This window comes from Chenopodium album, chromosome 19, assembly GCF_948465745.1.
Source record: "Chenopodium album chromosome 19, dcCheAlbu1.1, whole genome shotgun sequence".
Classification (NCBI taxonomy): Eukaryota; Viridiplantae; Streptophyta; class Magnoliopsida; order Caryophyllales; family Amaranthaceae; genus Chenopodium; species Chenopodium album.
The window spans coordinates 40667012-40694149 of record NC_137852.1 but is presented as its reverse complement, the minus strand read 5'-3'; the positions used below and the strand labels follow the sequence as shown (position 1 = coordinate 40694149).

Below are 27138 nucleotides of genomic sequence, written 5' to 3'. Positions count from 1 at the left end.
TCATGATCATAACTTGAGTTCTACATATCGGATTGAAGCAATTCAAATTTTTTTGGAAACTAGACTTGAAGAGCGTTTCAACGATAGGTCACATGGCTTTATACAATCTCTAGAACAAAAGTTACAGCATCTGCAAATCTGCCCTGCTAACCAGCGGACGACCAGCGCCCGAAGCTCGATACGCCCAGCCACGAGCGAGCTTCTGCCTGGCTCGATGGATACCTAGCGGGCGCTGGTTTGGGCGTGGCTGGCAGCTCGTGATGGGCCTCGTTTTCCCACCTACGCAAGCTTTCTTGACTACGATTCCACTTGTCGCCTTCGTTGACCAATCATAATATGAGTTGCTATTTTTTCTGATTTTATTTTATTTTATTTCTTTAGATTAGTTTTAGGATAATATATATACTCAAGGGATATTATTTTTCCCTGATGACTTTTATACCTTTTATTTTACGTTCGTTGTAGTTTCTTTCTAGCCCTAGTTTTTCATGGATAACTCCATGGATTTCGGCCTCCATGGATTTGTCCTTGAATTTGTTACTTTAATTTATAGAGGTAATTTAATTTCTTTACTTTGATTATGCTTTTTTTTTTTAGATTTATTTTTAATTATTTATTTCATGCTAAAGTAGTTTATTTCTAGGGTTTGAGAATCCATGTTTATATGATGAATCTTGATTGATAATTTAAATATTTTGATTATTGATCTCTCTAATTGATGGTGTTTTGTTGTTAATCTTACAACCTGATCAATTGTTTGATTAATTATTGTTAATAAGAGTATGAATTGAAAGGTCTTACTTTTAGAGGCTTACCTACAATTACCAATTCTGATTATGTTAGCGACCGAACTACATATGTTGAATTGAGAGCGTTAAGACCCGACCGTAGGCTTAGCAATTGCTATAGATAATTTATTGATTGAATTTATTATTGATATTTGATAGATTTAGAATTATAAGCATGGTGAACCATAACCCTAGGTTTTTTTTATTAGTTCTTTTATTCCTATTTTAATTTAGACTACTTTTCTATCCGAATTTCGTGACATAGTTTGGTTTCACCAAATTCTTAGAGGTTAGATTAAATAGCTATCTCTCTGTAGATTCGACCATACTTACCCTTCTACATTGTTAGTGGGATTCGTTAGGAATTTATTTTTGACAGGTGTACGACAACCTATCAAGCTTTCATAAGTTTCACTCTTCAATATAGCATATCTGATCAAAAAGTTTTGATTTGTAGGCGTGACACCAACGAGCTCGAAGAATGGCATGTTATATCTGTTGGTCTTGTACGTAGTATCCATCCCAATGACATGTGGATATGTACGTAAAATATTAGCCATCTCTGGGTGGGCCAATAAAGCATGGGTGATGGCACGGGTATCTGGGTCAACATATATCCAAGTGACAATACTTGTACTCATTTTCCAAGTGAACAAACTGGTGCGCAACATCTCGACCTTCACAAGCATCTAGCCGAGCACGACTTCTCATTCAGAAACTTCTCTTTCACGGCTGCCATAATGTGACGCGGCTTAGCTACAGCAGATTTCATGTCAATAACAAGCGCCTTTGCAGCCGGACTAAGACCACTAACCTGTCGGTGACCCTCTTGGTATACCATGAGCGGATGGTTATGCATGTCTTTCAACCCCTTTTTAATTAGATTTTTAATTATCCATCCTTCCATGTCCCACAAGCATCGAGCCAAGATTTGAAACGTATATTTACAACCCTCGCTCTTCGTGTTCTTGTGTATGGCATTCTCACGGTCTCGATTTTCGCCTCTGTTTCTCTCCCCCCGATCACATTTCATGAAATTAATTGGAATCCTATTTTTTTGTTTCTTATACGATGAATTTGTTATAAAAAGAACCCTAATGGAGTGGCAATCTCTCTAGCCCAATCAACTGTTGCTTCATAGGTCGGGAATACTTCTCTAGTCTGAAAATTCGGGCTATAATCAACACTATCACCCCCGTAATCTGATAATGACGCCTGATACACATAAATAATTCTTTATATTAATAAAACAAACACTATGACATTAATAATTATAATAATAAATAGAATAATATAATAATAATTATTTAAAGAAAAAAACCGACCTTGACCACAATCAGCCGGAGCTGAAAACCGATTACCGGCCACGGTGATCAGATTTAACCACCGGTTAACCATGGTTGGTAACCGGTTTCCAGCTCCGGTAAACCATGGTAACTGGCGTTCGAAACCGGTAACTGTCAAGGTCAATCGGTGCTAGAAATCGGTTACCATCATGGTCAACCGGTGTCCAAAACTGGTTATCGTGATGGTAGACCGGTTCCGTGCAGCGGTTACTGTCGTACAATGGTCAGAAATTTAAAGTCATAATTCAATGTTGTATATCGAAATCGTACTTGTTCAAAGGCCGACGGTGGAGATTGATGATGGTTTTCCGTCGAGCCACCTTCATTATCATCCATTTTTGTTGACTTTTTCTTTAGCGGTAGTGGTTGTATGGGATGGATTACAGTTATAAAAATAATACTCCCTCCGTTACATATTACTCGCAACAAAGGAATATTTTATGTCTCACAAATAATACCCCTTTGTTGCGAGTAATTCGTAACGGAGGAAGTAATAAAAAATTGGGTAAATTTTTATTATGGGCAAGAAAGTCCCTTTACTAAAAATGATGGCGGTTTGAAAATATTAGATGGCAGTATTTAGCAAATATATATGTGGGGTCCACTAATAAATATTTCGTATTTAATTACGGGGAGTACTAATTAGAAAAAATTCCTACGTCGTACTTCGTAATTAATTACGTGACCAAAACATGCTACCACATTAAAATATAACAAAGTCGTTATTAGTATTTAGTCATTTAGTATTCCTTAAAATAAAGTTGAGTACCCCTTTAAAAAAATAAAAAAATAAATAAAGTTGAGTACCAAATTATGAAAGTGGAAGTGTGGAAACCACGTTCGTTTTTCGAGTTTTGACGAAGTGGAAACCACGTTTGATAAATAAAATAAGGTTGTTCCATAAATTTGTTATCCATCCAAAACCCCTACATACCTATCTATCTATAAATATGGTTGTTACAACTCAACTTTACATTACAAAATAAAGCATATACACAACAAATAAACAAAATGAGTAACGTCACAAAGTGTCTTACTAATAAGGTGGTGTTCGTAGCCATGGCAATGCTTCTCATGGCCTTTGTCGCGGTCTCAGCCACCCGTCCTTTAGTGGCCGACGAAATACCAGCACCCGGTACTCATAGAAAACTTATTTTATTTTACGTGCTCTTACGTAGAAAACTTAATTACTGAAGCTTCTGGTTATGTATATTCTACTCCGTAATGATTATTTTGATCTTCCAACAGGGGGATATTAAGGTTATACCTAAACCAACACCAAATTCATCATATAATTATACTTATTATTCAGATGTCGTTAATCAAGGATCATTTTCTGTAGCTGTAGTTCCAGACATATGACCTTGATAGTATTTATTGTTGCCTTAATTGATTCTCTTTAATTTATTATTTACCATTACTTGATTGTTTCTTGTAACTGCTGGCTTTACTCTCTTTTAATTTGACTCTAAATGTAATTGATAATTATTGTTTATTCATCTTATATGTTATATTTATATATATACAAAGTATATGAGTAGTTTGATCGGCTTTATCGTTATAAATAAGTATCTGTAAATGAATCCGTACTTTGCCACCATGCCTGACACGAAACAATGTTGTTTAGTGTAGAGAGATTTCCAAAGGGCATGATATAAACTATACTTAATCTTGTTTAAGCTAAATGTTGTACTCGTGATTGGTTGTAATTAATAAGGTATATAAAACATATTCATGGGTCTTAACTATTAGCTTAACCTTTTGATCGAGTTGCTTCCTTAACATGATATTAGAGTCAGCGTGACACAAAGGTTACGGGTCTCAATCTCATCCACCCCTCCTATTGAAGTGGAATATTTCGCGTAGGGTATGCGGAAGACTCATGTTACGTACATTGACATTTAAAGCCCAAACTCTTGTGACGGGGCGTGATAGAGTATAAAACAATTACGAAGTATAAGATTTTGGGTTTAAACAATTATGAAAGTGGAAGTGTGGAAACAACTCCCATCATTTTTTTTTAGTGGAAACCACATTTGATGAACATGGTTGTTCCGTAAATGTAGATCCACCCAAAATCCCTATGTATCTATATATAAATATAGTTGTTTCAACTCAACTTTACATAACTAAGAGTCTAAGATATACAAGTATATACACAACAAATAAACAAAATGAGTCAAGTGACAAAGTGTCTTACTACTATACGGTGGTGTTCGTAGCCATGGCAATGCTTCTCATAGCTTCTGCCACCGTCTCAGCCACCCGTCCTTTAGTGGCTGGCGAATCACCAACGTCCGGCATTCATAGAAAACTTGTTGAAACTTCTGGTTATGCATATGTTGATGGTAATGATTGGGACCCTGCAGAGGGATTAGGTGATTGACTTAAGCCATTCACAACAGATCTGTTGGAGCCTCTACTATCTTCCCTGTGTATTATGATATTATGAGATTTAGTGATAGCTTCCTTTCTTTTTCTTGTAATCATGTTAAACGAGCGTGTCCGTAATATTGTTGCCCACCTTATCGCTAGATAAGAATATGGGATACTAATCTCAATATGCAGCAAATTTGTATGAACCATTTTCCCCGAAGTCTCCGAACTTTGGTGGATATTGATTATTAACATATGGGTGCTCGTTTGTCCTAACAAAAAACACCAATCTCATATAATTCTTATTATTCAGATGCCGTTATTGATCAAGAATAATTTGTTTTAGCTGTACGACCTTGATAATATAAATTAATTGTTGCCTTAATTGATTCTTTTTATTTTATGTACCATTACTTTTTTCTTGTACATGTTGGCTTTATTCTCTTTTAATTAGTGATCTGAAAAACCCAACAAAAGTATAAAAACCACAAAATAAAAATTAAATGATATGATTAATTGCAAGTGTATGCCCAAGGATGGAGTAAGCTGTGTACGTATAATGAGTGTTACTTTATTTGAAGGTAGTTGTTGTAGGTGTGTAGCTATTATAAGCCCTTAGCTAGGGTTTAATTGTGGTAGAGTGTAAAATATATTCATGAACCACAACCATCAGCTTTAACTTTTTAGTTGAGATAGTCCTCTAACATAGTATCAGAGCCACCGTGACACAAAGGTCACGGGTTTGAATCTCATCTACTCCTCAACCACCTTTAAGTGAAATATTAAGCGCAAGGTATGAGGATGGCCTATGCGACATCCACACTTCAAGTCCAACAGGCTCTCGTGTGAGGGGGCGTAATAGAGTATGTATAAAACATATTCTTGGGCCTCAACCATTAGCTTAATCTTTTAGTTGAGAGGTCAATATTCTCGTCCTTACTTGGAAATATTTGGTAGGTGGAATTGGTCTTAGCTTACAAAATTATTGCTCATAACAAATTTCAGGTCTTAACACTCTTTAAGCTAAGACTTTAACTAACTAAACTAGTTGATAATCTGTAACTCCTTAACCTACTAGCTAACTAGTAATAGGGTTAGTCAAGGTTGATGAACTATTAGGGAATGATGAGTTGCTCGGGCATACACAGTTTCTTAGAGAAAATTAACAATAGGAGAAGGATGAACAAGTTCAAACACTAATGAGACTAAGAAAAGCAACAAAGACGAAATAGATAGGAATCTAGGGAGCCATTCCCACTAGATAATCACAACATGAACTAGATGGAGTAGTCGTGAATCCATGAAACATTATGCATATTATGAAATGAATATTTAATGACTATATATTTCTTTTTCATCTAAGCTCGAAATTAAGGATTGACTTGTGCCATACATATTATTGCTTCAAAAATATGTTATTAAGTATCAAATGACACACTATATATAGCTATATGATTGCTATAATTTGCTAATTGAGGTGTTTGGTGGTAAATTTGAAAAACTTATTCCATCAAATAAGCTAAGAGGTTATTCATTAGCATTTTCAAGTATTTTGAGATGAAACGACAATTATACCTCATTAATTCCACAACCCTACCACGGTAAAATTTAACAAAGTCCTCATTATTGGTCATTTTGTATTCCTTAAAATAGAGTTGAAAGTGGAAGTATGGAAACCACGTTTGATAAATAAGGTTGTTCCATATATAGATTTGTTATCCATCCAAAACCCCTATCTATCTATCTATCTATATATCAATATGGTCGTTCCAACTCAACTTTACATAACTAAGCATATACAAGTAAACATACACAACAAATTAACAAAATGAGTCAGGTCACAAAGTGTCTTACTAATAAGGTGGTGTTCGTAGCCATGGCAATGCTTTTCATGGCCATTGTCACGGTCTCAGCCACCCGTCTTTTAATGGTCGACAAATCAGCAACACCCGGCATTCATAGAAATGTTGATTTTTTTTTTTTTTTTTTTTTTGCACCTGCATAGAAAACTTGTTGAAGCTTATGGTTATGCATATGTTGATGATGATGCACCTTCAGGGGGATATTAAGGTTAAACCTAAACAAACACCAACTTCATATAATTCTTATTATTCAGATGTCGTTAATCAAGATCATTTGCTGGAGTTGTAGTTCTACCTCCCTATTATTTGTTGTCATAATTGAGACTCTTTTATTCATGTATCATTACTAGTTTCTTGTACTAGCTGGCTTTGTTCTCTTTCAATTTGCCTCCAAATGTTGGATTATTAATATTTTTTTTTTTTTGAAAGAAGTCCTGAAGGACACTAAATTTCATTAATATAAGCCATACGGCATCTACAATTGACAATGAACGATAATGAAAACGAATTTAACAAAATCAAACAAGAATTAATCGGGGAAGGACTAAGAATCCAAATACATAAATATAACAATTCGGCATATTCTCGATTCGTTGTCTCATACAACTTTTTGAGTGTGTGGATCCGTCGTCGCTTCACAATTTTGTAAGAAAGTAAATTCTTGTGCTGATTCCGTAACCCGAATCCGAGCCATAATCAATAGTAGCCCCGCACAACCGGAGACCAAATTAAACACAAATAAAACCTTGTCTTTCGAAGGAGTACGAAAAACCTTGTCTTTCGAAGGAGATCGAAAAAACCTTGTCTTTTGAAGGAGAAAAACCATTTCTAGGGAGACATTATTGTAACCTAAAACAAAAGGCTTAAAACAAAATAAAGATTGGGGCTTTCCACCGGTGAAATCCGATGGAAACCCCTTGAAAATTGACAATGGAAACTAGGTTTAGGAGAGAGAAGAGAGAAAAGGAGGCTAGGGTTTTGTGATGGGTGTTGTTGGATTATTAATATTTATTCATCTTATATGTTAACTTTTTAATTTTTTTATTTATTTTTTTGAGGAAATCTTATACTTGTATGTGAACTCTATTCGAAGATATACAAATAAAGCATATGACTATATGAGCATTTTGATCTGATCAGCTTTATCGTTATAAATAAGTATCCGAAATCAACCCCTACTTCATTCATCACACTTGCCTCACATGAAACAAACTTCTAATTAACTTAGTTATGGTTTATTAAAAAAAAGTTGATGGGAGTAGTCGTGTTCCGTGAAACATTATGCATATAAATATATATATTAATGAATATTCAATGATAATAAAATAATATAAGCTAGCTAGTCAAATCAGTATATATAATCACTTAATCAAGGGGAGAAAATCAGCTAACTCGATCAGTTTTAACTTTTAGTTTTTGTTACGCGGGCCTGGGTCGCACCCGCAAACCAAGAGAGAGAGAGTTCACTTCACAAGTCTAAGGAGGTTCTATCTCAAAACCATATGACAATAGAAGGAGTAGTCCCATAACCTTAAAAAGTATTTAAGTCTCTCTTTTTCAATTAATGTGGGACACTTATATGTGGTGATACACTTCAACAGTTTTCCACCAAACATGGTCAATACTTTTCTTTGATGTAATCGTTGAACTTTACTATCTCTTATTTCAATTTATTAATCAAATAACCAGCGACATGGATGTTTAGAACCGGAAACAATATTCGTTACGTGATTTTGGGGATTCGCTTACCAATACTTGATTTTTTTTGTTTATTTTATTCATATCAGCATGAATTGTATGTTACTTAGCATCAATGCTTTAAACATTATATATGGGACCTACTCACCAATAATTGATTTCAATTTGTTTTAATCATTCAATCGAATAAAATAATTAACAACTAATTTCTTCTATACATCATATAAGCAATATATAGTAAGACCTTGTTGCCATCTAACATGATCACTAGCCAATGGAGCCCTTAGAAACAACCACAATAAACCCTAAAATGGAGGAATTAGAAGATTATGTAAAACATCTTGAAATTTCACTCCCAAAGGAATTATGTATGGGTGCATTTCCCATAAGTTTATACGAGGGTTTTTGGTGCTCCCCTAACATTTTTAAATCAACGATCTTATTTCAAACTCAATTTGAGGCACTTGACACAGATATCATTCTAGCTAGCCTTCCTAAAACCGGCTCCACCTGGTTGCGATCCCTCCTTTTTGCTATTGTTAATCGGAATATCTTTTCTGATTTTACTAAACACCCACTTCATACTCAAAATTCTCATGAACTTGTTGTTCACATGGAGTTCCCACCCGAAAATAACACTAATGGTACCCAACCCGATCTGACCAAATTATCCTCTCCTCGACTCTTAGCCACCCATATACCTTATTTATCACTACCGAAATCAGTAAAAGCTTCAAAAACTCGAATTATTTATGTGACTTGAAATCCTTTGGACACCTTCATTTCATCATGGCATTTTTACCATCGGCTCAGCCGTAACATGAGCACGGAGCTAGATCAAAATAAGTCCGAGGAATATTTTGGTAAGTTTTGTGAGGGGAAATTTCCATATGGTCCTTATGAAGATCATGTACTTGGGTATTGGAAGGAAAGCATACAAAACCCGAATAAGGTGTTGTTCATGGAATACGAAGGGCTTAAGGAAGATCCGAAAGTTCACGTGAAAAAGCTGGCGGAGTTTGTGGGTTACCCGTTTTCGGAAGAGGAGGAAAACAAAGGTATCATAGATGAAATAATCAAACTCTGTAGCTTTGAAAATTTGAAGAAAATGAAAGTGAATAATAGTGGTAATGTTTATGGAAGTTTTGAGAACAAAGCTTTGTTTAGGAAAGGAGAAGTAGGAGATTGGACTAATTATCTGACTCCTTCAATGACAAAAAGGTTTGATCAAAACTTCCATGAAAAATTTAAGGACACCGGTTTTTCTTCAAAATACTATCAACCCTCTTTTTAACCTCCAACCTAAGGTACGATTATTGGGGTTACGGGTACTACGTTTACTGTTTTTGTAGTATCATGTTAACTAGTGTGGGGCTCGGACTCAGTACATACCTTGTGTATGTAGTTTGGTTAGGGTTGTATCATCATCAATTTGAAATAATATTGTTCTTGTTCCCTTTAAAGTTTATACGGTGGTTAACATTAATATGTTACGAAATATATAATTATTTTAATTAATTTGTTTTGTTGAACTCTTAAATCTTTTCTTTTAAAAGCATGCAAATACAGCATATATGTTGCAAGTAATAATGTGGATGGAGGATGTATTAATTACTTAAAGATGACTTTATTGTTACAGAATATATATACGACGTATATATAAGACCATGCCATGATCATATATATCACTAGCCAATGGAGCCCTAAAAAACCACAAAAAAAAAAAAACCCTCAAAGTAAAAGAATTAGAAGAACAATTACAGCAGCTTGATGAAATTGTTGGATATATCGTGGGATTAGTGATTCAAAGTTAATTGTTGACTTTGCTTAGATTTAGGAATAAGAAGTTAGTGGTTAGTTTTAGTTTCTAATTCTTAGCACAATAAGTAGTTACGTGAGAATATGGGGTTATGCATTCCTAGTATGTTTGTTATGCCTATATAAGGCTTTCATTGTAGTTTGATTAAATATGAGGATTTAATATAATTTTTGTTATTATTCTTTCCCTTCTCTCATCTTTATTTATTATTTCAATATGGCATCAAGAGGTTCAGGTTAGATCCGGGGAAAAGGGAAGGGAGAGAGATGAAGAAGAGAGAGAGAGTATTAAAAGTAAATTGAGTATGGAAACATAGTCATCCTTATTTCTTAAAAGCAAACAAGACCACTTATTCCTAAATTAGAACATATGATTACTTTCCAAACGTCCTTTCCCTTTGCTGAAAGAAGCGCAAGGCTTGGAGGAACTCAGTTTCACCAAATTCCGGTGCTAAAACTTGGGAGAAGTATAGCTCGGTTTGGGCTAGATGCCACATCAAAAAATCACTAACACGTATGCGACCACCAGTTCGGATGAGAAAATCAGGGTGAGGCGCGCCACGAGTCCATAGCTCTTGATCAAACAAGGCCTCATCGACATCTTTGGGTTCAATCACCCCAGCCTTGACCTTTTCACAAATGTTCCTAGTGGCTTGCACTATATCTCTAGTCCCTGAGTAACATACTGCTAACATTAAGTCCAACTTCATTGTGTGCTTTGTATTTGTTACATCTTCCACATGTTTTATAATGTCTTGTAAAGATTTGGGGATTAGCCGTCTTTCTCCAATCATGGAGACTTTTATTTCTTTCCTGCAATAATTTCATAGCAAACATGCATGTAAATACTACCTCCGTTACATATTAGCTCACAAATAATCCCCAAAGTTGCAACTTATATGTAACGGAGGTAGTAATATAATCAAGTGTGAATACTAAATAACTTAAACAAGTATACCTGACATAATATAAATGAAAGTTACGTCACATGCCCTTTGGGCTTGAAATGTGATGCAACACAGGCCCACTCATACTTGGTATGGATTAATTCCACTTTGAAAGAGGGGCGGATGAGATTTAAATCCGTGACCTTTGTGTCACGCTGGTTCCGATACCATGTTAGTGGACCAACTCAACTAAAAGCTTAAACTGATGGTTGAGGCACGGGAATATGTTTTATACTCTATCACTCCCTCTTAAATGAAAGGCCCTTTAGGCTTGAAATGTGGATGCAACACAGGCCCACCCATATTTGGTGCGAAATAATTCCACTTTGAAGAAGGGGCGGATGAGATTTGAACCCGTGACCTTTGTGTCATGCTGGCTTCGATACAATGCTAGTGAACCAACTCAATCAAAAGTTTAAGTTGATGGTTAGGCTCAGGAATATAAAAACGGTAACGTAATATGAATGAATAATTTAGGTTACCCTAGTTTAATTTGAATCAGCCCGGTCCCGACATATAGGCCTAGGCAAGATAATAAACTGGGACCCGTTAGATAGTAGACTACACCAATATTGTTGAAGCATGTTATCAATATTTAACATGCATTGGACAAGTTTTCACTGCCATTTTCTCTTTAAATATTCACTTAATTATAAAAGACATAAAATTATTCTCCCTCCATCCTTCACTTTATCAAGGTTATCTTTAGTATTTTTATGTGGGTATGGTATTAAGGAAAAGATTGGGAAACGTTGAATGAGATAGAATGTTTATTTTAGGAGTATGTAAATACAAGACATATAAGTATAGAAAAGTGAAGGGGTATGTATTTTGTAAATAAAAAGACTTTGTAATAATATGCTGTTACAAATATTCTATCATATAGCCATTATATACATGAAAAATCTAACAGTGAAAATATGATTATTAAAAGGATATTTTGTGAAAAACTATCTAAGAAAACACTCTAATAAAACACTTTTTTTTTGCGAGAAACTACCTAATAAAAAAAATATTGTAAGAAAATACCTTATAAAAGGGTAAATGTTGTAAGAGACTACCATTGGTCGCATAGTCACCGTTGACTTTCATTTTCCGGTGTTGACTACATCACGTGCCAATCACGTGACTTTTAATTTACCCTTTTCCCTCCTGTTTTCTTAACCGGCACATGATATGGTCAACGTCGGAAAAAGTCAACAATGATTTTTCGCCCATGGGTAATGTCTTACAACATTTACTCTTTTATAAAGTAGTTTCTTACAACATTTTTTTTATTAGGTGATTTCTCTCAAAAAAAGTGTTATATAAGGTAATTTTTCACAAAATGTCCTTATTAAAAATATTGTTACTAATTTTAACATGAAAATTTTAGAATTAGAACGAGAGAAAACAAATGAGCTTAACATCAAAAAAATAGAAAGAAATAAATAAGGTTAAAAAAAAGGAATAAAAAATAAAGAAGGAAAAATTGTAAATAGTAATCCCAACATGCATGTACATAAAACACAATTTTTTATATGCGGCTTGATGTACCCTGCGGCAGGGGTTACTTGAGTTTCTCGGTCAGGGGTTACTTGAGTTTCTCTGTAAGGAGTTACTCGAGTTTTCGGGGTTACTTGACTCTCTCGATAGTGATTACTCGAGTTTCTCAGTCACTCGAGTTGCTGGGATTACTCGAGTTTCTCGGTCAGGGGTAAACTCGAGTCACAATTTTTTGTATGCGGCCTAATTTAGAAACTCGAGTAACTCCAGACCGAGTAACTCATGACCGAGTAATAACCTCCAACCAAGTAACCCGAGTAACTTGAGTAACCTCTGAGTAACCCTTAACCGAGTGAACCCCTCGAGTAACCCTTATCCGAACCCCTCAAGTAACCCCTGACCGAGTAACTCAAATAACCTCTGACCAAGTAACTCAAGCAACCCCTGACTAAAAAAACTCAAGTAACCCCTAATTGAAAAACTCAAGTAATCCCTAACAAAAAAACTCTGGTAACCCCTGCTGCACAAAAAAATCGTTGCACATAAAATTCGTACAATGTTTTTACTTTTAAAATACTTCCTCCTTTAACTATATATTACTTGTAGTAAAGGAATATTATCTCGTAAATAATATCCCTTTATTTGTTGCACATAGGGCCTGTTCTCTTATGTTGAAATTCAGTTCAGTGTAGCTGAGTTCAGTTCAGTTCAGTTCAGCTCAGCTCAGTTCAGTTCAGTTCAGCTCCTAATTTCCTTCTCTTATAAAATATTCATTTCAGTTCAGTTCAGTTCAGTTCAGCTGAGTTCAGTTCAGTTCAGTTCATTTTAGTTCAGTTAAGCTGAGTTCAGTCAATGAGAACAGGCCCATAATAGTTAGCATTTTTTTGTGAAAAACAACCTTATATACATCAAATTTTGTAAAAAAAAAAACTACGTTACAAAAAAAATATTGTGAAAAACTATCTTATAAAAACTAAATGTTTTAAGTTGCTACCATGTACTAAATCTAACAGCGAAAATGAAGTTGAATTAGGGGTTATAAGGGGACTTATGGAGAAATTGGGTGGAAAAAGGAGAAAAAATGATTAAAAATGAGTCATTAAACGTTGCTTATTCAATGCAATAATTCGACAAGAGGTAGCTTTAATTTTTACAATATTAATTGTTTTATAAGGTAGTTTCTTACAACATCTATTGTTTAAAAGTTAGTTTCGTACAACATTTTTTTATAAGGTAGTTATTCCCAAAAATTGACTTGTATTAGGTAGTTCTTCAAATAAAGTCCTAATAGTTAATTGAGGAAGTAATTACATTCATAATTATAGATAGGCATGTACTCAAGCTACCCTTTTTTTATTTTCCTCTCTTCTCTCTCTTCTAGGGTTTTAGTTTCCTTGGTCGTTTAGGCTGGAAATAGTCTAATTTGATTAGACTATTTTCGACCCCTTATGTTTAATTCAATTTAATTTTTACGTTTTGATTTGTTTGTTTTGTTTTGTTATCTCCGTCTGTGAGAGTCTATCCTAATTTCTGGTTTTTTCCAATTTTCTGGGATTCTGATTCTCATCCATGAATGAGAATTTTATTTTTAGGGTTTTTAAAATAATTGGGAAGGTGATTGATTTGGAATCCTATCACTACAAGAATTACGACGGATACGTTCCAAAGGACATGGAATTCCGTTGGAAACACTTAATTTTCCGACGGATTTACATTCTGTCGGATATTTCCGACAAATTCATTAAATCCGTCAGAAATTTTTGACGGGACATAAATCCGTCGAAAAGAGGTATTTTACGACAGATTTAAATTCCGTCGTAAACTTTCGACGGATAAATCCGTCTGAAATTAACTAGATTTTTGACGGAATTAAAATCCATTGGAAAATTAGTGCTTTTCGACAGATTTTTCCGTCGGAACCATTAAAATAGTATTTTTAGTGAAAACAAAAAACACGAACCTTAAATGTAAGAAGAGGCGTAGCTTTTCTTTCCTTCATTCTTTCTCTTTCCTCCTCCTTCTCTCTCTCCTCTTTCTCAGTCCTCCTTCTCCTTTATCCTTGCTCCTTCTCCTCTATTATTTCCTACTTCTCCTTCGTCCTTCGTCCTTCGTCCTTTTCCTTCGTCTTTCTATCTCTTCTTTTCTTTCCTGTTCTTCTTTCTTTCTCGCTATTTTCCCTCCTCTCCTCATTCAAAATTAACACCATGCAAATTCGAATTAGTGATTTTCATCGTCGAATTAGTGCTTTTCATTGTCGAATTGGTGGATTTCATGGCCGAATTGGTGGTTTTCGTGGCTAAACCAGTGGTTTTTGTCACAATATTCGCGAAATTTGCCAAAAACGAGGCTTCATGGTCAAATCAACCATGAAAACTCTAAATATATAGTTTTCATGGTCACATTTGGCCGTTTTAAACAAATTTCGAGTTGAAAATTCTTGTTTTTAACTTTTTTTTTCTTTTTTCTGGATTTTTTGTTAAGTTATTTGTTGTGTTGTGATTTTTGGGTTGTTGTGGTTGAGGTTTTTGGGTAGTAATTATGGGTGGGTTCGGGTGGTTGTTAGGTCGGATTGTTTGGTTTATGTTGCAGATCTGGGTTAGGTTGGTTGGGTGGGTGGGTTAAGGTGGTTGTGGGTTTAGGGTTAGGATTGTAGGTAGATCTGGAGAATGGGGTCAATCGTGGGTTAATGTGGGGGCTCGTAGCGGTGGTAGGTGCTCGTAGCGTTGATGGGGGCTTTGGGGTGTAACTAGTGGTGGTGGTGACGTCTGGTGGCGGTAGTGGCGGTGGGGCAACATTTTTTTTTGGCAGCGGTTTCCTACAGAATTTCCGGAAGATTTGTATCCGTCAGAAGTTTACGAAGGACTTTTACAGGTGCTGGAAATCGCTTTCGACAGAAAAATTCGGTCGGACTTCCATCGGAAAAGTGTTTCCGACGAAAAGGCCATTTTTCCTACCAATGCTTTTACGACGGAATTCCGTCGAAAACATGATTTCCGACGAAAATCAGGGTGTTTTCGAGGGATTTTTTTCCGTCGAAAATAGCCTTACTGTGCGATGATTACTACTACTACCAGTCTACCACTATTACCATTACCGCTACCTCTACGGCTACCACAACCACCGCCACCACTACTACTGCCACGCACTACCATCACCACCTCTACTACTACTACTACTACTACTACTACTTATTAACCTGATGTTTACAAATGCTTGATTTTTTAAAAATCTCACTGATAAATTGATCGTATCTTATTAAGGGAGTACTACATGCAAGCCTGTGTTATACACCGTTATTGTCATTTCAAGATCACAATAATTTTTTATTTTTTTTTAATAATCACTATATATTTTAACCTACAAACACCATTTGGGTATTATAATTGTAGTTAATTATTTCAAAAATGGTGAATGCAAGTACATCTGTGAGATACACATCAATCATTTATTACATGACAATTTTGTAAATAAATCAATAAATTTTTTTCACATATAAAAGCAAGTCTCACAGTAATGATGGCTGAATAAAGTTGTTGATTTATTTACCAAATTGCTCTGAGATTTACAATTTTTGTTTATCCTGGTGATTAATTTGGGCTTTCTCATTTAAATGTAAAATGAATTTCTATTAAAATATATGGATAAGATCTCTAATATTATAAAACAATTTTTTTTATTTATTTAATTATTTCAAATCTTCAGTGTTTTCCTAGTAAAAACCTCCTTGAAAAAAAAACTTCATATTATAATATTTGTGGATGTTCATCATAATTTTCTACTTTCTGAAATACTATAGGTGGTTTAGTAGCGCAATTTATAAGATGCACCATTGTGCATAGAAGATACATGCACCAGTCCCAAAACGACGGTGTTTCATCTGTTTTTAATTTCTTTTTTAACGTCACTATGCTATTTCTTGCAGGAGATCTTTCCACAGTTCCTCTCTACTTTTTTCCTTCTTCTTTGATAAAATTATTTCCATAATTTCTCTCTCCTCTTTTTTCTGTTTTTGATTTTTTCACTCTGTTTGGGTCATCATCAATGGAGATTATTGAAGTACATAATGAACTTGATATTTCAGGTTAGATTATTGATCTATTTAATTATTTTAGCTTTGAAATTAATTTATATTTCGTTTTTCTTATATTTAAATTTGATTTTATTGTGTTGATTAATTGTTAATATTGAATTATATGTTTTATTTTTTCTCTCCTCTTTTTTTGTTCATACTTTATAATTATAAGTTTAATTTTTCTGTTTTTATTGCTTTTTCATCAATTAATATTGATATTATAAATGTATTATTAGTTTTTCATATTTTATAATTAATTCGGTTCATATGATTACTTACTCTAGAATTTAGGTGATTAATTTGAAAGATAATCATATATTTTAGTTGATATTTATTAATTATTGATTAATTTGAGATCTAATGTTAATTAAGCTACTGAAAGTGTGTGTTGAATTTGATTGTTGATTTTAATTGCTTTTTTTTTTTAATGATTTTTAGTTTCATTTATTTTTTAATTGTTGAATTGATGAATTGATTTGTATTTTATGAATATAATTTGTTTATATCATGTTTTTGAACATTTTGTTCATATAATTCAAGTAACGCACTTTCCATTGTATATATTATCAAAATTGTTATTAGCAGTATCATATTATGAATATCGTTTCTATTTTTATGAACATTTAGGTTACATTAATGAACCTTTCCGATTTACATAAATCTCTAAGTATGTATATATGCTTTTTAAAAAATAATTGTAAACGTAATTATGAACAATAAATTTTTCCCTGTATTTGAACTTTGTTGTTTTATTTTTGAACTCTAGTAATGGTTATTATGAATTGTGTTTGTTTATTGTAGTTATAACATATGAAGTTGTTTATAAGGAAAGTCTAAAGGCCGAGCAGAATTTTGAGTAGTGTTTTCACGTGCAAAAGTTTTTTGAAGGATGTTCAATGGTTTGTGGTTGGGGTTCAGAAGTTTTTGTAGGGGGTGCAGAGATTTTTATAGGGTATCCAGTGGTTTATGATTGGGGTTCATAAGTTTTTATATGTGGTTCAGAGGTTTTTGTAAGGTATTTAGTGGTTTGTGATTTGGATTCAAAAGTTTTTAAAGGGGGTTTAGAGGTTTTGTAGGGTGTTTGGTGGTTTATGGTTGGGGTTCAGAAGTTTTTATAGGATGTTCAGTGGTTTGTGGTTGGGGTTCAGAATTGTTTGTAGGGTGTTCAGTGGTTTGTGGTCAAGGTTCAAGGTTTTTGTAGGGTATTCAGGGGTTTGTGGTTAAGGCTCAAAAATATTTATAGGAGGTTAAGAGGTTTTTGTAGGGTGTTAAGTGGTTTGTGGTTGAGGTTCAGAAGTTTTTGTAGGTTGTTAAGTTGTTTATGGTTGGGTTTAGAAGTTTTTGTAGGCAGTTCATAGGTTTTGGTAAGGTGTTTAGTGGTTTGTGGTTGGAGTTCAGAGGTTTTTGAAGGTGGTTAAAATGTGTTTGAAGGGTGTTCAATGGTTTGTAATTGGGGTTCAAAAATTTTTCTAGGGAGTTAAGAGGTTTTTAAGGTTGGTTCAGTGTTTTCTAGTGGCTTATTAAAAATTTTGGGGGCTTTTGGGGGATATTCAAAAGTTTCTTTAAGGTGTTCTATAGCTCGTCTATAAACAAATATTAAACAACAAAAGAGGAAATTCACATCATCCAAATAGATTATTATTCACACCAAAATACTTGATAAAATTTATACAGAAATTATTGCTTCATACAACACATATATATGGACATAAAAGACAACTTATATGAACATCAAACAGAAAATATATGAACAAAAATATGAGAGATATGGAACGAATGACATCATATTTGCTAAATTTATTGCACAATCCACCAAAATTGGTCAAAAAACCCAAAAAAAAAAAATAAAAGCAAATTTCCATTTTTTTAACAAAATACAGGATACTTCATATTAAAGTGGATAGAGAAAGTAGGGTTTTCCCCATTTTTTGTTGAAAATTTTAGAGTTTCTAGTAATTTAGAGGTAAAAAAATAGGAGAATCAAAATTGTTAATGAGGGAAACAAAAAATAATATCCAAAAAAAAAGGAGAGATTAAACCGAAAATGGTTGTTTAAAGTTTTAATTTAGATTTTCAAATAATAAAGAGAATATCAAAATTCAATGGTGAAAAAAAAAATGGGATGGCTTTTTTCTATTGGGCGCGGGCTTATGTTGGGCGCAGATCTGTTTGGGTTGGGCAGCAGATTGGGTCTGGTGCACCATGATGCATGTAATACCAATTGGGCGGAGGAGCTAGGGGGGCTAGGGGCCCAACCTTTGCAGCCCAATCCCATAGCCCATAAAATTTTTTTTAATAAGGCCCCTATAAAGAGATCTGAAATATATATATCCAACTCGAAGCCGACATAGATGATAATCAAAGTTTATTATAAACCATAAGTCCAATAAAGTATGGATTTTTAAAGCCACACTGTAAAGTGTCTTGCATTATTTTGAGTTCTATGTATGTTTATATGCATGTGTGAGTCACAGATTAATGGAATATTCATTGCATATGTCAGAAGTTGTTAGAGGCATTGTCATTGTTATTTTTTTTGTTAATATGTTATAATGTTTTCTATATCTCTAATTGCATGCATTAGTTTCTATATAATATTTGTGGTACATGTGGATGTTCATTCAATCTATAGTAAGACATATTTACAGCTTTGATGAAAAATTTGAAAAAAGATATTTATATTCCAATGGGCTTATTATTGTGATGAAATTACATGACATTGATATTATATTACTTATGAATTATGTAAGAAAAGTCCCGAAGAATTTATGTACGACGTATTTATATATCCAACCCAAGAAATTAATTTTTTGAATATTGCAATTATTATCAAAACTTATAGTATATGTGACTACATCATTGACATCTCAACCTTAAGTTAGAGCATATGAGAGTTAGAGAGAATTACTATTTGTATTTGCAAGAGAATATCATGTCAATGATGAAAATTTTAAGGAATACTAACAAGATACTTATGCGTGAGACTGTTTTATTATGGTCCAAAAGAACCATGATCAATGTATATATAATTATACGCATAATTAATTCATACGAGATTGAAGAGCAAAATATATTTATAATATCATGTGTTGCCATATAATTATTAAGGAATGTTTTTTTTAAATAATGATCATCAATTTCTATTATTCACGGCCTCCAGTTCAAAAAAGGCGTAATCGCATAAGTTTAACTTTTAAAGTAACTTAACTAAACAGAGGTTTGGAATGATATAGAGATAAATCCATATGTGATGAAATGAAGACACTTCACATGCATGTTCACATGAAGACTTGAAGATACAAATTCAATTTCGGAGGGTCGAAGATCAAGGAATGATTTTCTACTACATATGAGAAGACACCTAATCATATTAGATATATCATTGCAACAGTATTAGATAATATCAAGTTATGTATCCATCAATTAAGGTAGAAAATACACGCTACACTCTTTTTCCCTTACATGATTTTGTCCCAAATTGGGCTTCCCTGGTAAGGTTTTTAATGAAATAGCATTTTGAGCGTATTACAAAGATTTTTGTACTCTTTTTCCTTCATTTGGTTTTTATCCCACATGTTTTTCCTAGTTTGGTTTTAACAAGGCACAATTTTCTATAATGGACATTCAAGGAGAATTGTTATAAAATATTTATTGATGCCCATTATATTCCTGTGCTTTCTGGAATATTCGAGGTTTAGGGTTTAGTGTTCTTTAAGAGAACTATATGGTGCACTATGCGCTTGCATTGGTGCACCCGAGTGTACTATGCGCATTGTGCACCCGGAAAAAACATTAGGTATATTTAAAAGAACATGAGAAACAAAAAAAACATTATAGACATTTATAAAGAACGCAAGTATAATATGTTCTTTGATTTTGATTATTATGTTCTTTTGAGTTTGAACTATATGTTTTTACATTGTACAATATGCTCTATACATAAAACAATATGTTCTTTAATGTATGTACATAAAAAAAAATGTAAAATTCAACCACCTGAGAGTAACCATGAAAGAAACATATTCAATTCTTTAATGTATTATCATGTTCTGTTTGTAAAGACTATGTTCTTTGTCTAATGGTGACCAAAGTTAGCCCGGCCTGACACAACTCAATTTTGGATGGATTTTGGGTAGAATTTTTTGGCTCGCAATCGGTCAAGCCCGACTTAACCCGAAAATTTGTTTTTTTGAACGGGTTTGGTAAAGTGTTTTTTTTATGCATTTTTAGTTGATTTTTTTGGCCCGAAAATCCCACACGGCCCGACCATTTTGGGCGGGTTTGGGCACAAAAAATTCGGTCCGAAGCTTCACACGACCCAAGAAGTGGGTTGATTTTTTTACCTCGGCCCGCCCGAACCCGATCTGCCTAATAAACACCTCTATCTTTGTGCAACACAAACATGTTCTTTTGTCAAACATAAGGTTCTTTTTCAAACACATTCAACCACTTGAGTAGCCAAAATAACATGTTCTTTTTTATAAGGACATTATGTTTTTTGTGATGCCATATTCTTTGTCAAACGCAAACATGTGCTTTTGCCAAACATAAGTATGTTCTCTTACAAACACTAGTATGTTCTTTTTCAAACACTAGTATGTTCTTTTTTTACCCATATTCTTTAAAATATGACTAATGTTCTTCTTGGGTGCACTATACTATTTTTAGAACTCTAGCTATTGTATATGTGTATATATCTTGTTTTATGGAATAATATACACATCTCTATTCTCTCCCAATATCATATTTTCTCTCTATTTCACAACAAGAAGTTAATTTTGCTTACATGGTAATAGAACAATCTAGTAGAATGCAGAATTATTAGTTATTTAGATAAGGGTGCTGTCATAATAGTAAATCAATACCTTACAAAATTCTGCAGATTATTCTCTAAATAGTTTTCAAGTTGCCCGAACATTAGATCATTAGCTTCCTGCAATTCAATCGGAGAAAGATTATATTGGAATGCACGCAGCTGGATCAAATCAAAAGGTTTAAATAAGGAAATTTTGTGTAAAACTACCCTAAAGATCGGGTCAGTTGTGAACAAATACCCATTTTTTTATTTGTTTAGAACTACCCGCAAGTTTGGAAACGTTTGGGTAGCACTACCACTAACGTTTTCCGTCCAATTAAAATGTTATATTGGCCCAATTTTTCACTTTTATCAATTACAATGGCCAATTAATGCTAAAATAAGCAAAAACCCCAATTCAATTAAACCCCCCAAACCATAAAAATCAAAATCCCCAAATAATTTTAAACTCGTGAACCCTAAATTGAATTCTAATTAAAACCCTAATTAGGTTAATTAAGGTGAATTAAAACCTTTAAACAAATTCGGAGAGTTAATTAGGTGGCAAAAGTGAAAAAAGTGGGCTCCGATTACGTCTTAATTGGACGGAAAATGTTCATGGGTAGTGCTACCTAAACGTTTTCAATCTTGTGGCATGGGTAGTTATAAACAAATTAAATAAAAAAAATGGGTAGTTGTTCACAACTGACTCTATCTTTAGGATAGTTCTACAAAAAATTTCTTTTAAATAATTATGTTTCTTGTATCTACTACAATAGATGTTAGCATTTTTTTACCTTAATGTTAAAATAACAACATATATTGAAGCAACAAATGTATGAAAAATCTAATTTCTCTAATTTATATTTTTGTATTATTTAATGGATGAGAGATTGTCAATATTTTTCACATACATGATATCTATTAGCTTCACATACATCCATCTAGGAGCTCCAATTGATTTTTCAAGGAAAAAAGCTGACACGTTCAGATATTTGGTTGACAAAGTGGCAACAAAATTTATGAGTTGGAGCTCTCTAAGGCTTTCTCAGGCAACAAAGCTAATCTTGATAAATACTGTCCTCATTGGCATTTCAACCCATGTGATGAAGTGCTTTCATATCACCTGCCGGTTTCAATAGCCAAGGCCATCGACTCCATTATTGCTAGATTTTTCTGGGCCTCGAATGGAGATAAGGGTATACACTGGGTCAAGAGAGATATAATCCAACTTCCAAAGGGAATGGGAGGGCTAGGGATCAGATTTATGGGAACTCTAAATGAGGCAATGCTCTTCAGACAGGTTCAGCGAATGCACTGCAATCCTCAACTACTCGCTTCTAAGATTTTCTACAAAATGGAGTCTAATCCCATGAGCACTGGCAAAACCTTCTATTTAACAAGGGCTAACACCTCATGGGGCTGCAGAGGTCTTCAACGAGTTGCAAATAAATTGATAAAAGGTTATGCATGGAAAGTTGGGAATAAAGATCGAATCAAGATTGCTAATATGAAGTGGGTTGGAGGGAATATCCCGGTTTTTGCATCAGATAACACTCTAAGAGGAGTTGGATCGGGCCTAGTCAGTAACCTCATTCTTAATAATCCCAAAAGGTGGGACATCCAAAAGGTAAGGGATTGTTTTGAGTGGGAGAGTGCAAGAGAAATTTTGAACTTGGAATTGTCAGAATCGCAGGAGGATGACACTCTTTACTGGGAACACCATAGGACAGGTAATTATAAAACCAAGATTGGGTATGCTTTCCTTCAAGGGCTGAAAACAGAAGATCCGGATTATAGCTTGACCTAAGGCTTCTATAAAATTTTATGGTGTCTCAAGTTTCCCCCAAAATGGAGCCTTTTCATTTGGAAACTGGTAAGGAATGGGGTAGCAGTCAACTCTAATTTCATCATATAGGGGTATTGAGGTCCAGATGGGATGTGTATTGTGTGAAGGGGAAAGGGAAGACGTTGAGCACTTATTCCGGGATTGTGCTCTAGCCCAAAGTGCATGGGAGAATAGCTCTTTAGGTCCCTCATTGGAAATAACTGAATCTATGTCTTTGCAGCAATGGATTCAGAGATATATCGTGCTTTTTTATAGCGAGGATGGTATTCATAGTGATAGAATCATTGAATTTACTATGATTCTGTGGTGTCTATGAGTAAATAGGAACGGGAAGGTCTTCAAAGGAGAGGAGGGTAATATGCATGCTCTTTCACGGCATATTGAGAAAGCAAAGGAAGAGCTACAGGCTTTCAGGAACAGGCCGAGTAATTCACCAGCAAATGAAGGGGGTACCAGACCCCCAGGGTTCGACTATGCTTCTTTAGGTAAAGAATTATTTCAACTACAGGCAAATGGGGCTTGCTCGCAGGGGATTATAGTTTTGATAGATGGTTCATGGCAGAAGAGTACAGGTAATGCCGGAATGGGCTGGGTAGTGTTGAATGACTCTGGAAATTTCCAGGAAGGGGGAGGCTACCACTGTAGAGTGGCCAATGCTTTCCAGGCAGAAGCCATGGCTTGCCTGCTGGCAATTAGATGGGCCTCAGCTAAAAACTGGCAAAGAATAGTGATTTTTACAGACTACATGATTCTAATCAATTTTCAGGGGAAGAGGCAGAAACCAGACATTGAATCCCTTTGGACAATCCGTGATATACAGGAAGAGGCTAACAAATTCGACTTATGCGTAGTCTGGAAGGTAAGTAGAGAACAGGTTCAACATGCTCATTTGGTGGCTAATGACTGCAGGGCCTCGGGTTCTTCTTTCATTACTAGGGCTTGTTTGGCATTGTTTTTTGTTTTCAGTTTTCTGTTTTTTTGAAAACCAAAAACCAAAAACAGGAAACAAGAAAAAGGTGTTTTCACTTTTCTGTTGTCAGTTTTCAAAATTATCATGATTTTGATAAGTTTGACTAATTTTTGAATCATTATAAGACATATATTATATGATTTTGAAAAACAAAAAACCACAAAACAGAAAACCACAGCGATGCCAAACGAACCCTTAGTTTTTTGTTTTGCTTTTGCTGTTGTCAAAAAAAAAAAAAAAAAGTTATACATTGTGTAAAATTTAATTTCTTCGGCCATACATTATGAAATGCTATTATGTAATTTCAAATTGCATCTAGACTTCGTATTTGAAATCCAATACCATCGGATTATTGTTATAGATATTTTTAATACAGTATTTTTTTGAAATCAGTCATTAATTTTCTTTTATAACAATTAGTCATTTGTGAATTGTGATAGAAGATTATCAAAGTAATTAGGGCTCAAAGCTTGAGTCCTTCTCATTGATCTCAAATCATATATATAGTATGAAGTCACTAGGTCTGTCATGCGGACCTAGATAATACGGGGAAGTAATATCAATTTGCGGTGGTGGAGGCGGTGTGCAAGGGCGGAGCCATGGGGGGGGGGGGGCTGGTGGAGGCCTGGCACCCAGTGGCCCAATTGGTGGCCTTTATATTTTGAAGGCTGGCCCCCATAGATATATACAATAAAGGTGGACTTATATATAACTTTCTAGTGTATAGCTTAGTGGTTAGAGTGGAATATGTAAGCTTTATCACATGTTGATCTAGTGTTCAATCCTTGTGGGTGTCACTTTTATATTTCTTTTTAAAAAAATTATTCTTTTTTTTTCTTTTTAACGGCAATTCCTTTTTTCTCACTTTTTTTAAGGAAATTTTTTTTCCCCACTTGAAATGACTAGTACTATTATTTTTACTCTAAATTTCTTTTATCCCTTCAATCTTACGTTTTATTTGTTTATCAATTGTTTTGATTTCAAACTTTCTTTTATTATTTTTTCTATATTCTAATTTACTAAATTAGTAAATTGCATAATTTTTTTTTTACAAATATTATTCTTTATTCTCATATATATTTTATTGATTTCTCACCAAAAAAAAAATTATTTATTTTATTGATTTTTGTGCAAATGAACTACAAGAGCAATACAAAATATAAACGGGAGGACATAGGAGGAAATCAAGCCTATATTCTTATATTGACACAAATCCTTCGCCTGAACTAATAAGGCAAGACTTCATATATAGGTTGTAATGTTGATTATTTTGATGAAATACTTTTTGTTGCTTAATAAAATATAGTCAAATCTAATTTATAATATCGCAAATTAAATACCATCGGAAAATACAATATTTTGTTAATAAATCTCGGCCCCCCCATATTTCAATTCCTGGCTTCGCCCCTGGCGGTGTGTATCATCACCAGCCATGGTTCTCTTTGTTTTTTAATTTTTTTTTATCGATTAAAATGCCTTAGCGACTGATACCATGTCAAAGTAATTAGGGCTCAAAGCTTGACTCCTTCTCATTGATCTCAAATCATATATATAGAGTACATTGCTTCCTAAGATCATATCACAAGATATTCTACATAATTATCTTGAGTCAATTAAGCCTATAATTAAGGAAAAATAATATATGATAAGTATTAAAGATATTCTCCTAAACCTAACAAAGATTCAAGGAAAAAAAAAAGTCATTAATTAGGGACCTTAGGGTACTTACAATATAAAAGGTCGACTCAGAATTCTACTATAACATTAAATAGTATTTTAATAATATTGGTTTGCATGTACTAGTAATTTAAAAATCAGCATGCGTTACATGCATAAACTGCTATTATTATTATTATTGTTATTGTTATTATAATTATAATTATTATTATTGTTATTGTTATTATTATAATAATAATAACAATAATAATAATAAATTATTATTATTATTATTACTATTACTATTACTATTTTAAAACAACAATGCTAAATCAATCTAATAGTTAAATTTATTATGGTAGTAAAATAAACAAACGGAAACAAAGATGAATTATTTCGATCTTATTCCAAATTATAATTTAAAAAAAACTTTAAATATGCAAAAATTAGCTCGAAACGCTAATTGCTAAATGACACCATATCTCAAGATATTCAAAGAACGAAGAGATCGAGTGACAGAAGCTAGATAGATTAATTAAAATGAGCAAAAATAGATAAAATCAATTGTCAAAGGAGATGATAAAGGAATACTTACTTGGCCTCTTTGTAGGTTTTTGAAAGAGTAAATAACACTGGTAGCAGTAGCAATTCCCCATTTAAGACAAAGATCAGCAAAGAGAGTGTTAGCTTCAAAGAAAGGATCATAACTTAGAGGTATTCCTTGAGCCTTATGCCACCTCCTAGTACCATCTAACATTATTGCAACATGTTTTGGAATAAGCTCTTTTTTTAGTTCAACCTCTAAGTGTTTTTCATCATTTTTGTAGAATTTATTGTGGTTCCTAACTACAAGTATTTTTGAGCAATATTTTGAGTTATTTTTGGTGAAATACACGTAATTAAGGCTTGGTTTGTGCTTAAAAAATGTACCAAAATCTACCAATATCTGCATTTTTTGGCCTTTAGTTTTTTTGGGTAATGTGAACAAAAATTAGAATCTGCTTTGCTTTCATGTTATTGGAGTTATATATGTTGTTTAATTGAGTGGCGTGCAAGCGTGCAGCGGTAGAGTTGTAATTATGAAAGTTTTGTGGACAAAATCTTTCCATGCGGTCCCAATAAAGATTGATCTGAAGATCATGTGCCTGGCTGTTCGAATGAGAGCGTACAATGTCCAAAGGTTTTGTTTCATGGAATAAGATAGAGTATATAAATCAATCTTTAGGTTTTAATTACTCCGTATTATTTTAAATTTTTGTTGAGGTATATATGAGAATATGTTTTATACTTTATTACTTGCTTTTATTTTTTTTAACATAAAAACCCAAACACAAAATAAAAAGCACTATGTAGTTTTTACATTTCTATAATATGTATGTTCAATACAGACTTACAGAGTAATCATTATTTCAATAAATCCAAATAATTTTTAATTTTTTACATTATATATACTACTTATCATACATTGTATAATTT

General features: G+C 33.6%; 1 protein-coding gene and 1 pseudogene across 1 annotated transcript; one reads left to right on the top strand and one right to left on the bottom strand.

Annotated features, from left to right (window-relative positions):
- Positions 1-8334: 8334 nt before the first annotated feature.
- Positions 8335-9364, top strand: LOC145594382 (cytosolic sulfotransferase 5 pseudogene; annotated as a pseudogene).
- Positions 9365-10158: 794 nt separating this feature from the next.
- On the bottom strand, positions 10159-26636 carry LOC145595902 (uncharacterized). Its single transcript, XM_081652332.1, has 3 exons — positions 26258-26636; positions 21258-21325; positions 10159-10701 (listed from the first exon to the last, which is right to left on the bottom strand). The coding sequence occupies exons 1-3, from the start codon at positions 26612-26614 to the stop codon at positions 10263-10265; spliced, it is 864 nt and encodes a 287-aa protein (XP_081508458.1). The 5' UTR covers positions 26615-26636; the 3' UTR covers positions 10159-10262.
- Between the last annotated feature and the right edge of the window lie 502 nt (positions 26637-27138).